Source organism: Camelus dromedarius, chromosome 23 (genome assembly GCF_036321535.1).
Source record: "Camelus dromedarius isolate mCamDro1 chromosome 23, mCamDro1.pat, whole genome shotgun sequence".
NCBI classification, from domain to species: Eukaryota; Metazoa; Chordata; class Mammalia; order Artiodactyla; family Camelidae; genus Camelus; species Camelus dromedarius.
The window spans coordinates 27,340,325-27,353,103 of NC_087458.1; the positions used below are offsets into that span (position 1 = coordinate 27,340,325).

At 51.8% G+C, this 12,779-nt stretch overlaps 1 protein-coding gene across 3 annotated transcripts in view; it reads right to left on the reverse strand.

Annotated features, from left to right (window-relative positions):
• Positions 1–12,779, reverse strand: part of NMNAT2 (nicotinamide nucleotide adenylyltransferase 2) — a 183,626-nt gene that overhangs the window by 26,009 nt on the left and 144,838 nt on the right. For all 3 annotated transcript variants that reach the window (XM_064478081.1, XM_010988526.3, XM_010988527.3), the window contains exons 4-9: positions 9,467–9,555; positions 8,615–8,682; positions 6,368–6,446; positions 3,097–3,223; positions 1,260–1,340; positions 115–159 (exon numbers count right to left, since the gene is read on the reverse strand). In XM_064478081.1, the coding sequence (XP_064334151.1) occupies positions 115–159; positions 1,260–1,340; positions 3,097–3,223; positions 6,368–6,446; positions 8,615–8,682; positions 9,467–9,555 (489 nt within the window). The remainder of the gene's footprint in view (positions 1–114; positions 160–1,259; positions 1,341–3,096; positions 3,224–6,367; positions 6,447–8,614; positions 8,683–9,466; positions 9,556–12,779) is intronic.

Sequence of the window (12,779 nt, forward strand, 5' to 3'; positions counted from 1 at the left end):
TTGCTAAGACCCTGCAGCAACCCCCACCCAGGGTTTTCAAGCCTCTCCCCCGCGACTATGTCTGTGGAGGAAGCAGGTGGCTCCAAAGGAGCCCACCTTCCCAGCCCCACTCACCAATCTCTTCATATCGCATCACCGTGCCCAGGTTGGCGTTCTCATCTAGGGAGGAAAGAAGAAATGCAGAAATATCAGGGAATGAACCTCCTGGTACCTGATGGGCATTCTGCCTCAGAGAGAAAACTCAGGATGGGGTAGGTGGTGGGGTTGGTGGCAGTAGGAACATTTGAATGAATGCAGAGCAGGGTCCAGCCTACAATGGACAGGGAGCATCTCCTTGGGCTCTAGGGCCAGGGTTCACTTTTCTGGGACTTTCAGAATGAGACAGCCTGGGTGGGGAGCCAACAAGGGACACACACACGCTCATGCTGGGTGCCTTCTGTGTCTTTCTGTATTGGAGGAGGCTGGCCACAAGAGCAGCATCCTCAAGACCCAGGGAGACAGCTTTCCGGGTCACTAGAAGGTGGCCCTCTCTTGTTCGGGGTTACCTGGTTCAAAGAACAAGCTGAACTGAGCACGCTGGGCTTTTTCACGGGGCAGAATGCAGAGCTCGGGGAAGACGCTAGAGGCTTTGCTGTGCGCCTCGAGCGTGCGCAGCACCGCGGGGATGCTGGCTTGGCCCCCTGGCTCCCTTCCTCCTCCACCACCCCTCTTAGGACCTTTCCAAGGTGTCTGAAATTGGAAATCTCAGGAATCAGCCCCAAACAGTCAAAGGAATGAGGGCCTGACCAGCTCTCCTGCACAGTCGAATTTGGGGTTTGTGGGAGAAAGATCCCCAGAATCAGATACTCTCATCCTTAGGGGAGCAGCCAAAAAAACAAGAGAGAATTAAGGAAAGGGCTGATGTGTTCTTAGCCCCTCAGCAGGAGCACTGACAGTGCCAGAGGTGGGAGGATTCCGGGCCCCTGGGAGCTCTCAGGCGTGCGCACACACTCTGCAGGGGGCTGGGGGGAGCACGGAGCACAGCCCGAGGAGGGGCTGATGGCACGGGAGGTCTCCAGGGGGTCCACAGCCAGGGGGATCATCCCTCTGGGCCCCCATAACAACTTGGCCCCGCGGGCCTGGTGACATCCTCTGCTGTCTCACTCACTGCTCTATAAATGTCCCAACCCACAGCAGGAGCCAGGCGTGTCTGCTGAACAGTGAAGGGAGGAGGGAAAGAAAAGAGGTGGGATGGGTAAAGAAGGTCCTTGCCCCCTTACCCACAAAGGTGAAGCGCTCCACGGGCGGGCGGACACAGCAGATCCGGCTCAGGCTTTGCCCCACCTTTCCCAAGATCTTGGCTGTGGGAGAGAGCAAGACAGACAGGGACAGAGGGAGAGAAGCACTCACAACTCACACTCGTGTCAGCCTGGGGCTGGGGCCACTGTGAACAAAGGGGCTGCTCCGGAGGGGTGGGGACCGGGTCGTGGGAGGCAGAAGGAGGGTGGAGAGAAAGAACAGAAACATGACAGCCAGAATTCCCTCTTCTCATTCACAGCCCAAGGCATCTTGAGCCCTAGACAGGAATCTACTTTCTGGCCATGTTTATTATACTGTTGAAAAGTTGGAAAATATAAGAGATGAATATATATAAAAAGGAAAATTAAAAGCATCCATAATTCCACTGCTAGAGAAAGCCACCACTAAAGCACCTGCATATTGCTTATTTTCTCCCACTTTTATTATGTGTATTATGCAGATATGTCTGTAACGTGCACTGGAGCATCTTCTGCATTTAAAGGGCACGTGTGACACACTTTTTTCTTTCTTTGATTTTGTACCTGTATGAGAGGATGGATGCTCACTAAGCAAACTGTGGTCATCATTTCTTGATGTATGTAAGGGAAATCATTATGCTCTACACCTTAAACTTACACAGGGCAGTATGTCAATTATATCTCAGTAAAACTTGAAGAAAAATATAAAAAATAAAGGACACGTGCGCTGTTAGCATTTTTCGTTTTTTAACATCGTGAGCGCGTCCTCGGCCACTCCCAACGCTAAACAATTACACTCAAATCCACGGAGACCGGGCCAGCGGCAAAGAACTTGCTTGGAATAATTTCTGCTGGGCGAAGGCTTTCCTTCTTATGCGGACGGTCTTTTAATCAGATAGCCTGCTTGGGCTGAGAGGGGTCTGGTTTTTCAATGATCTCTTTGGGCTCCAATCTGGAAAATGTTTCTGAGCTCCCCACAGGTGGCTGTAGGCAAACTATGGAATTCTGGCTCTTCCTTGTGACTTTCCCTATTTCTAGCAGACCAGTAACAAACTGGCTTATGGTCTCTAGGCTTGAGAAGTTAACACCAGGACCTGTCTCTTGCAATCGGCCTGGAAGACAGTATTAGAAAGCACACGGACCTTGGAATCACACAGTCCTGCGTATGAATTCTGCCTCTTTCACTGTGGAGCTGCGTGACCTTAGGCAAATCGCTTCCCTTCTCTGACGCTCGGCTTCCTCTTTGTAATGGGAACGTACTATCTGTATCACAGAATTACTGCGTTAAACGAAAACCCGCGCAAGGCACTGAGCCCCCTGTAAAGCACCGAGCCCTGTGCAAACATATCGCACTAGGTGCTGAGTAAATGGCGGCGGGGGCCCTTGCTCTTTGTCACGGAAGGGATGGCTAAGAGTGTGGGACTCAGGGTGCAGACCGCCTGGGTTTGACTCCTGGCCCTGCTACTTCTTGACCATGTGATCTTGGGCGAGATCCTCACCCTCCTTGGACGAGCCAGAGAAAAGCATTCCATTTTGTATCTTTAACTCCCAGGTAAAGCAATCATATTTATATTAAAATGCACTCCATCACCTGTCTCTCTTTCTCTGTCCCTGTCTCTCTTTGTGACTGCTTCTTGCTGATGTTCTGTATTAAGAAGTCTCTAAGTATGGTCCCTGGACCAGAGCATCAGCATTGCCTTTTTAAAAATGCAAATTCTCCTCCTTCTCCCAGACCTTCTGAATCAAATTCTGGGGCGCTGCTTGGCCGTCTGGGCTTCCACAGGCCCTCCAGGCGATCCTGAAGTTAGAGAACCGCAGCTATGCGCCCGGGCTCCCCTACCTGCGGTGGGCTTGGCGGGCACGTTGCTGTTCTGGTAAACGGGCTGGGTGGTCTCGTTCTGGGGCTGTCCGGTCACGGGCGTCATGGAGGGTGTGTTGACGTTGGAGAGGATGCAGCCAGTTACCCGCTGGGGAAGGAGGAAGGGCAGAGTCAGTGTCGTCAGCTGAATGACTTACGGAAGCATTTCCCAGGTATCTCCAAATACTCATCTGCTTGGCCATGATGGTGAGCTGTCCCGGAAAGAGGACTGGGGGTGAATTCTAGACCTGGCCACACCCTGGGACCACAAGGCTGGCAGGAGGCAAGATAGCTCAGTGGGAGCAGCATGGGATGTGTTACCGCACAGACCTGGGTTCAAGGGTGAGCCCTGCCCTCTTCGGGCTGCATGACCTTAGCTATTCACTTAACTGCTCATGAACTTCAATTCAAGAGCGTAACACAGAGAGGAAACAGAGCTGCCCTTCCGGGTTGTGGCAGGATGGCACGAGCGAGCAGACGCGAAGTGCCTTTAGAGCGTCTGGCACGTGGCAAGAACTTTGTACCCTGTCTGGATGTTGTGACCTTCTGTGGAACATGCGTCCCTGCCCTCCCTGCCTGCTTTGTGGGGCTCAAACGAGGTCAAGTCTGCAAAAGGGCCGTGCAAGCTTGGGAAAGGTCATGCAAACACCCGGTGCTATCACCACCTGCCGCCTCTCCAAGCCAGAGATGCCAACGGCAGGCCCGGCCGGGGAGCCGTGCCAGGCAGAGCAGGATGTGTCTGTGCTGCAGGAAGGGGGGTGGGGCTCGGGGCCCTCTTGCGCCTGCTCACAGTGTGAAAACACATTCCAGAGCCAAGCGGAAATTCTCTGTGCATTATCCACTGTCCTGTGCTATCTGGCCGGCTGCTTCTCCCCAGTGCCACAGCAAACACAGAGCTGATAGCGCAGCATTCTTCACAGCTGACCCAGAAGCAACCCCCCTTGCCCGCGGTGAGTGGGGCAGCAGCTATCAGGCAACAGAGAAACAAAGGATCAGTTTTCACAGGGCTGTTGCTCATTCAAGTTCCCGTCCCTGACAGTCAGCCTCCCCCCATCCCTGGTCCACCACCCTTTCTGCATGACCGAGTCTCGCTGCCGGAGGACCCCCCAAGTCCCAGGGCCGGGGTCACCCTCCAAAGGCACCTTCCACACGCCACCCTGCAGGCAGATCAGCACATGAGTCCTTCCGAGCCCTGGAAGGGCAGGCGTTTGTCTAGCGGGGTGACCTGTCACTTCTGTAATGTTCCTGACAGGAGACGGTCATGACAGCATCCAGCCACATCTGGAAGCCAGCTGGGGTCGGGGGCCGTGGGGTCTTCTCAGCCTGCTTCACAGGCTTCTCTGCCCGGCAGCGGCTGGTGGAGCGGAAGGGACAGCCCGCCTCCTTTTTTATTATTACTTCACCTCCAGAAGAGAAAACGCCACATTCTCATTAAATAACTGGTCAGGTAGCTGAGGAATTCCTTCCTCCGGCCGCACGCATCGCTGGTCCCATTTGACTTCTTCTAAGCCGGAGAAGAAAATGCTGGCCACGTGCCCCGCCTGCCCCCCACAGGCTCCCCCGTCCTCGCAGCCTTGCATCGCTCATTACGCCCTGTGTCTGTCTCTCCGACAGGTCTCCTCTGCATGCTGGAAACACCGGCCTGATGCTGGGACTGGGAGACTGGGCGTTACAAGCAGCTCCCAGCTCCCGCCCCAAGGCAGGGGGCCGTCATGACTGACCTTCTCTGCTGGCCCGGGACCATCACTGCAACAGCGGGGGCTCCTGGCCAGGCACCCCTGGCCCAGACTCGTGCCTCTGGGCACGAGTAACAGAGGGAGGTTCAGGAAGCCCAGACATTTAGACATCAAAACAGTAGTGAGGTTTTCTGGCTGGTACACCCAGGGCCCAGGCACGCCTGCAGGGCCCCTGATTCCTCCCTCCCATCGTGGGCCCGGAGGCTTCTGGATGAACAGGAGGCGCACAGGCCCCCAGCAGCGCCCCCAGCTGACACATAGCGTGAGAAATAAATGTGTGTGAAGCCACTGAGATTTGAAGGATGTTCGCGTATCTAGCCTATCCTGACGGACACACCCTGAGCGGGTAAGACAGGACGCCTCTGTTACTCCTGTTGTTGAGACCAGCCCAGAGGAGCAAGTCAGTGCCACCCTAGGTCAGAGCCCTTTCAGGGGCACCAGGAAAGACTCTGGATGTGTGTGAAGGGTTCTGAGAGCAGAAAGACAGGAGCCAAGTTTTCTTCAATTCCATGCAAGTGGATCTTAAGAGATGAAGCTATAGCCAGCGAGTCCTTCCTACTGCTCTCGCTCTTTGACTCCTGGATGGTCTGGATCCCCAGAGTCCCCAATCTGTTAAAACAAAGCACTGTGCCCAGCTGGTGGCGTGTGGGGTCACTGGGGCTGCTGCCAGCCCCTCAAGGAGAAGATTCTGACAGGCCCCTTGACGGCAAACCCAGATGCGATGGAGGCGCCCCTGTGTCAGGACGATGCCCTCCTGACTGCTGTTGAGGGCCAGGCAGGGCCCCGCGTCAGGGCAGGGGAGCAGGATGGACCACATCTTGTCTTGGCAGGGCGGGCTTCTTGCTGTCGATGGCACTGCTTTTCATCCCATCACCGTGGGATTCCAGGGCTGGTACTGACCTGCGAGGGGAGCTCTCTGCACACTCTGGCCGGTGCTGCTGGCTGGTACAGAAGCTGCACTTAACTAACAACCAGCTCCTCAGTCACTGTGCCTGGCCGAAGCCTCAGATACCCCGGTTCACCTCTCTGTGTTTCCTTTTACCCACAAATAAAGCAAAGGTCAGAGCACCACCGTCTGCCCGTGGACCCTTGTAGGAGGAAGGCGTGTGCATGATGCCTGGTGGGTGTGAGGGCCCACAGTCACAGCATCCTGTCCTGGAGTAAGAGGACCCACGGGTCCCCAAGAGGTGCGGCAGGAGGACCTGGCTGCTGGTACCTGCTCCCAGAGCGCCTCTCTCCTCCTGACTTTCTTTGCCCACTTCTCCTTCTCGCCTCACTTTCTGAAGTTTTCCAACTGTGGTCTCCTTAATCCTACCTTGAACTTGCTGCCAGAAGATGAAAACTGCCCTAAGTCGCATCCAGGGTGGGGACAAGGCAGGGAGCAGTGGCCGGTGCTGCTCGGACCCTGGTCTCCCCCACCGCTGGCTGAGAAACAGGAGACCATGGGCCAGCAGCATCCTTCCCGCAGCCTGCCCGGCTTCTGTGGTCCACCCAGCCCTGAGCCCGGCCCAGCTCACCTTCATGAGGTCCCGATGGTGCTCGAGCACACTGCAGGTCGTCTGCCAGGTGTCCTGATAGCACTCCCACGGGTCCACCCTAACAATCAGAAAGACGTCCCCCTTGGTTTCCATTCTCACACTCTTTCCTTATTGGTTCCTTCCAAAGACATAGCTCAGAAAGCTCTGCAGACCTGGTCGTGCTGTGTACTTAGATCTCAAATCAGATAAAACATGGGCTTGGAACACCTTCCTGAGCCTCTGATTCCCCTCTGTAAAATGAGAGGAGTATGACACCGGCTTCCATGAGCAGATGCTGGCGCTGGTCTGGCCAGGTTTAATACCAGCACCATAACTGTGGGGCTTTGGGAAAGTTATATGATGCTTGGTGCTCACTTTCCCCAGCTGTAAAATGGGAATAACAATAATACCTCTCTTGCGGGGCTATTAGAAGGGTTCCATGAGCTTCATATGCAAAGTGCCTAGTATACATCGTACTCTCATTCTTAGCTGCAGAATGGGAATTCTCCTCTGGACCTTATAGGATTGCAAAAAGGATTAAGTGAGCCAGGCCCTCATCAAGTGGTGACTGCAGTTACCTCAAATGGGGACCCTGCCTGTGGCTGCCTCCCTGTGCAGGGAGGTGCTCTGTGGGCATGGAGGTGGGCGTGGCGCCTGGACCGGAAGGCACAGCCCAGCAGACTGCGCCCCCCACCCCGCCGTACAAAGGATGCGAAGTGAGTGGGGACCCAGCCCCAGACGGATGCAGCACTCGGGCTTAATCGCCAACTTGATGAGCTGCTAAACTGGGATGTTTCTCAAACGTGTTCTTAGCAGTTGAGCATTCCCTGCCCACCTCCCACCACGCAGCGCACCTAAGCACACCGAAGATGAGGTCTCACGAAATGAAAATCCTTAGAGAACCAGTTTCCCTGAGCCTGGCTCCCCCCAGATCTCTGATCACCCTCCCCTCTGAGATAGGCAGACGCCTGACCTGGCTAAACAGACTCCCCTGTGTCCAGGGGCCCTGAGCACCCAACCCTCATCTCCACAGCTAGCTCCAAGCCTTCCTAGTGACCTCAGTTCTCGGAATTCTAATTTTCCCAGTGCCTGGAGCAGTGCGGGACAGGCAGTAAGTGCTCAGTAGATATTTGTTGAATGAATGAGGGATTGTTTCAGAATATTCTAATCACACACAAGCAGGAACAGCTTCCTGCCGAGTATTTTCCCCACTGGGCCCCACTTTCCCCAGGAGATCACGAGGTACAGGATTGAGAAGCTTCATCTCCACCCTGACTCGACCACGGATGTGCTGTTCATGTTCAAGGCCCTTGATCTCTCCTGAGCTGTCTCTCCGCCTAACCGCTCTCACAGGCGGGGATGAGGAAGTCCGTACAGGGCACGTGCTGCTCACACAAACCACTGCACGTAAATGGCAAGGATCACGATTTAATTATTACCGTCGCCTTCCTCCACTGCTCTCATTTCCACCCACCCCTGCCTCTCCGCTAGCTCTGAGCCCTCGCTCTGAGCCCCTTCATTTCCCTCCTTTCATGGAAACCTCTAGGTGATTTTTTTTTTCTTCCATGGTAGGGAGATGCCAGGACAAATGGTGTGCATTACTTTTTTAAAAACATCATCTTCTCATGCAAATTATAACTGCAGGAGCTTTGGGGAGCATAATTAGCATAATTAGTGGAAGCCTGCTTTAATTACAGCGCAAGCTCAGCGGATAACAGCGTCTGCTGTCTTAGCGAGGGGACTGCGCGGGGCGCGTCAGAGGGAGAGGCAGTGAGGGAGTGCGCACCGCCCGCACCCCTGGCCCACTGTCAGCCCAGAGCCCAGGGGAGCCTGAGCTCAGGAATGGGAAAGAGCCAAGGCCGGGGACATTCCCTGAAAGGTAGTGAGAGCTCCTGGAAGCAAGTGGGGATAGAATTGGAGAGGCATTTTGGATTTTCTGGCCCTGCCTCACCCCAAACCCAGTGATGCTTTTGGAAGCTCTGGATCCAAAGGTGACAAGGCAGATGAAACACGAAAGCTCCCTCTTAGTTTAATGGGCCTCGTGGCTTGGTTAAAAAATAAAGTCATCAGTTGGACCCCCCTGGAATGTTCACATAATTATCACCTGCATGGGGTTAATATCTGCCCCCCAACCGCCTCCCCAACCCTGTGGGGTCCAAATTGCCCTGAGGACTCTTCCTCTTCTCCACGCATCTCCAGGGAGTCCCAGGGCCACCCCTACCTCCGGCATCAACAGGCAAGCCCTACCTGATCCAATCGGAGTTCTGGACGGCCAGCTGACACATGATGAGACGGTGCCGGCTTGACACGAGGCCCTGGGAAGCAACAGAGCAATCGCTGGGAGGCTCGCCCTGCTCCCCACAGCCTCCCCAACACTCCGTCCCAAGCCAGCCCATTATAAAAGTGCAGCGTTTTTCAGTGGTGACAGAGAACGGGGTGTGACCCCGTATGTGTCCATCTGCCACACACAGGCACAGAGTGGCAGAAGGGAAGGAAAGGAACGGATGGGAGATGGAGTAGACCCCCTCCAACAGCATCAGATGAGCATCAGGTCAACTGCCCCACCAGCCGACGCGCGGCCAGCACAGAGACGAGACAGCGTGGTGGGTGCTGTCTTGTCTCATGGCTCAGTCTGGCTGGGTGATATCCCCGGGGCTCACCAAGTTGTATCTAGGGGAGGAAGTGAAGGCCTGGGAGAGAGTCTAGATTTTCTGAGATGTGTGGCAGGGAGGGAGGAGCAGGGAAATGAATTTTAAATCAGCTAATAAGAGCCACAGGCCTTTTTCTCCTATAATGCTGGGAAAGACTTGCCCAGCCCTTAACCAGCCGCCAACCTGGCGTCCGTGCCAAGCCACCCTTGGCCCTCAGCAGGTGTGCCTGCTCCTCTTTGGGTGCGTTCTGACTGTTCCTCCGAGCTGCTGCCCAACGCCCCCTCGCTCAGGCCTGACTGTGGTCCAGAGATGGGACGCGGGACACCTGCCGTCGGGTATTTTGTGTTCCCGGAATCGCAGCAGAGATGGCAGTGGGGCCGTTTTATACCAGAGGAGCCTTCAGGTCCAGAAGAGAGGCTAGGGAAGAGAGGGGCAAAGGTGGACCCACCTGTTTTCCATAGGAGTCGTGGACCGGAGAGACAATCCCGCCAATGACGATAAACCTTCCAGTTTTGTGCAGATAATCCCTGGCTCTTTCTAACGAAGAGAAGAAAACCACACATGATAAAGAGGAAAGGTGTGGATTAAAGGTGATAATTGAAATCAATACGTTCAGCTCTGTAAGGCTTATTTCCCATCTTTCTTGCCATTTAAATAGAAGGTGCCAACTTTCAAAGCAAACGTTGGTGATTCAGAAGGTTATGGAAGCAGATTTCAGCCCTCAAAGCAAAAGGATTTAGAACTCAAGGGGATTAATCCAGGTTTAAAAGTCCTCTGCTGGACAAGCTTAGAGAGATTTAAAACAAGCACATCACTCAAAGCTAAGAGAGCAGCAGATTGCATTTACCCCTTTGAGCACTTGCAGAAATTGCAAAGTGGAGGAGTAATTTTTGAAAAAGAAAGAAGGAAGAAGCCTTCTTATAATATGAAAGGTGGGCTGATTGCCTAATCTAGTTGCTCGAAAGAGAAAAACCACCAACATAAATTTAAAGGGCCTTCTACATAATTAGGGAGAATTAACAATCAGACCAAAAAACCATCATTACAGTTGGCTGAGAAAAGTTCATCCAGAGAAAAGCCTTTTTTTTTTTTCTGCTGAAAAAAAATCTGTGATGTTGCTTTTTCAGATTTACCAGACAAGCCCTGTTTCCTTCTCGTGAGAAAATTCAGCCAACTAGGAAGGGATGAAAAGTTTGGTTCTGTCTTCCTTCCAATCACTCATTGGATAAATCCAAAAGGGCCTGAGATTGTACGGTGGAGGGAATGCAGTGTGGACTTACTGTTTAGGTGAGGGATTCCGTGAGGAAACGGGGGCTTGGGTGCCAGCAAAACTGGCTGTGGAGTTTACAAGCAAGACTCCAGGATTAGCTTTTGGCTTTCTTAAAACTTAGAAATAATTCTCTTCACACTTGCCCCTTTGTTTCTTTCAATGTGAAATCTCAAGAGATTTTTTTTTTAAGTAATAAATTATTTTTAGCACAGTTTTAGATCCACAGAATAATTGAGCAGAGAGTAGTACATAGAGTTCTGTGTACTGAGTCCCCCACCCTCTGACCTCCCCGACCCCCAGTTCCCCCATTATAACTATCTTGCATTGGTGTGGTATGTTAGCTATGTTTGTTGGGCCCGCATTGACACATTATTATTAACTATAGGCCATAGTTTACATTAAGATTCACAGTTTGTTTATTATTGTTGTATTTAATTATTCTTATTTTTGTAGGGGGAGGAGGGAGGTAATTGGGTTTATTCATTTTTAGAGGAAGTACTGGGGACTGAACCCAGGATCTCCTACATGCTAAGCACGCACTCTGCCACTTGAGCTATACCCTCCCCAAGACTCACCCTTTGTGTTGTACAGTTCTGTGGATTTTGACAAATGGGTAATGGCATGTGTCCAACTACAGTTTCATAAAGAATAATTTCTCTACCCTCATAATCCACTGTGTTCCACCTACTCACCTCTCCAACCGCTGGTAACCACTGACCTTTTTACTATCTCTATAGTTTTGCCTTTTCCAAAAGGCCAGATAGGTAGAATCATGCATGATGTAGCCTCTTCAGACTGGCCTCTTCCACTTAGCAATTCATATTTAAGGTTCCTCCATGTCTTTTCGTGGCCTGAAAACTCATTTCTTTTTATTGCTGAATAATATCCCATTGTCTATATGTACCAATTTATTTATTCATTGATGGAAGGACATCTTGGTTGCTTCCAGTTTTCCCTGATTATGAATAAAGCTGCTAAAACATTCTTGTGCAGGTTTTTGCATGGACATAAAGTTTCAACCCAGGTAAATATCTAGGAGTGTGATTGCTGGGACACATGATAAGCGTATGCTTGGTTTTGTAAGAAACCACCAAACTGTCTTCCAAAGTGGCTACATCACTTTGCATTCCCGCCAGTGATGAATGAGAGTTCCTGTTCCTCCACATCCCCACCAGCATTTGATATCATCATTTTTTTTTATTTAAACCATTCTAACAAATGTGTCTTCTTTGCTTTTTAAAAGAGTGACATTACTTCATTTGTTTTCAAGTCTTATTTTGAAGCCAATGATAAATTGAAGGCCTTGTAACAAAAACCTTTTTGATATCTGAATAAATTCCATAGCCCCCCTTCACTTCCCTTGGCCCTTTTATACCCCAGTCTTCCTCAGGATCATTTCTGTTCGGCCCTTGGCTGTCATGGATCCTCTACTGCAATAAGTCAGACCTTCATTCTTCTCTCCGTCTTACAAAAAGTGCCGTCTCTCTGCTCTCCACTTACCCAAGCTTTTCATAGGAAGTTCAGCTCTGCCCACACCCAGCATGCCTGCTCTTTGCTGGGCTTACTGACCTACTGGCTACCTGTGCATCCTGTTCAAGGGACCTGGTCTGGAAATTGTTTCTGAAAGTTTATGCCTTCCCTCCTCTTCTTTACTGAATTCTTCAAAGCCAGGCACTTTGCTGTAGATAAGAGGTCCCAAGCTGACAGATCAACGAGATGTACAGTTAACACACATATGAGAAGCAGGTTGAATATAAGATGATTTACAGTCAAACAACCCTGACCTGTTACACTGCCACTTGACACACTGCAGGCTTAAGAAAACATCCTTGCCGTCCACAAGCAGCTCAGCTTGTCACCGATGCCGAAGACTTCTTGAGCTCTTACTCACTCAGCACAGCGGCTTGCTTGCTGAGCAACACATGCTCAACCAACGCTCACACCTAGAAGCTCACGTAGCCACCTTCCTGTGGCGTTTCCTTCCACTGCGCCATGTTGGTCCAGAGAGCCACCCACTCCGTTCCTCAGACGCTCCGGAATTTCCATGGGAAATTTGTTGCACCAAGCAACCTCATTGCCTTGCGAAATGTTACCCTTTTCTTCTTTACCCAAGATGAGAGGCCACTTCCCCTGGCAATGCTCCAAAGTTCATTGTCTCACGAAGAAGCAATGTCTGAAAGGCAGAGCCCCGACCCCACAGCCTGAAAAAGGATGCTTGATCTGAAAGAGTTAAACCCAGAGGAGCCATGATTGTGATCATGCAATCAATTCAACTTAGTTAACATTTATTGAGCACAAAATACCACGACGGGTGCCAGAGGGATGAGACGGTAAAGACGGCTTTATTTATTATTCTCCAAAGGTTCCCAGTAATGGAGAAACAGAAGGCTATCCTGATGGCTCTAATTAGAGGCAAACTGGGTGAGTGCTGCGGCCGTGGCTGTCAATGCTGTTGCTAGTGATGGGGTTTTACTACAAATCACAGTAAAAA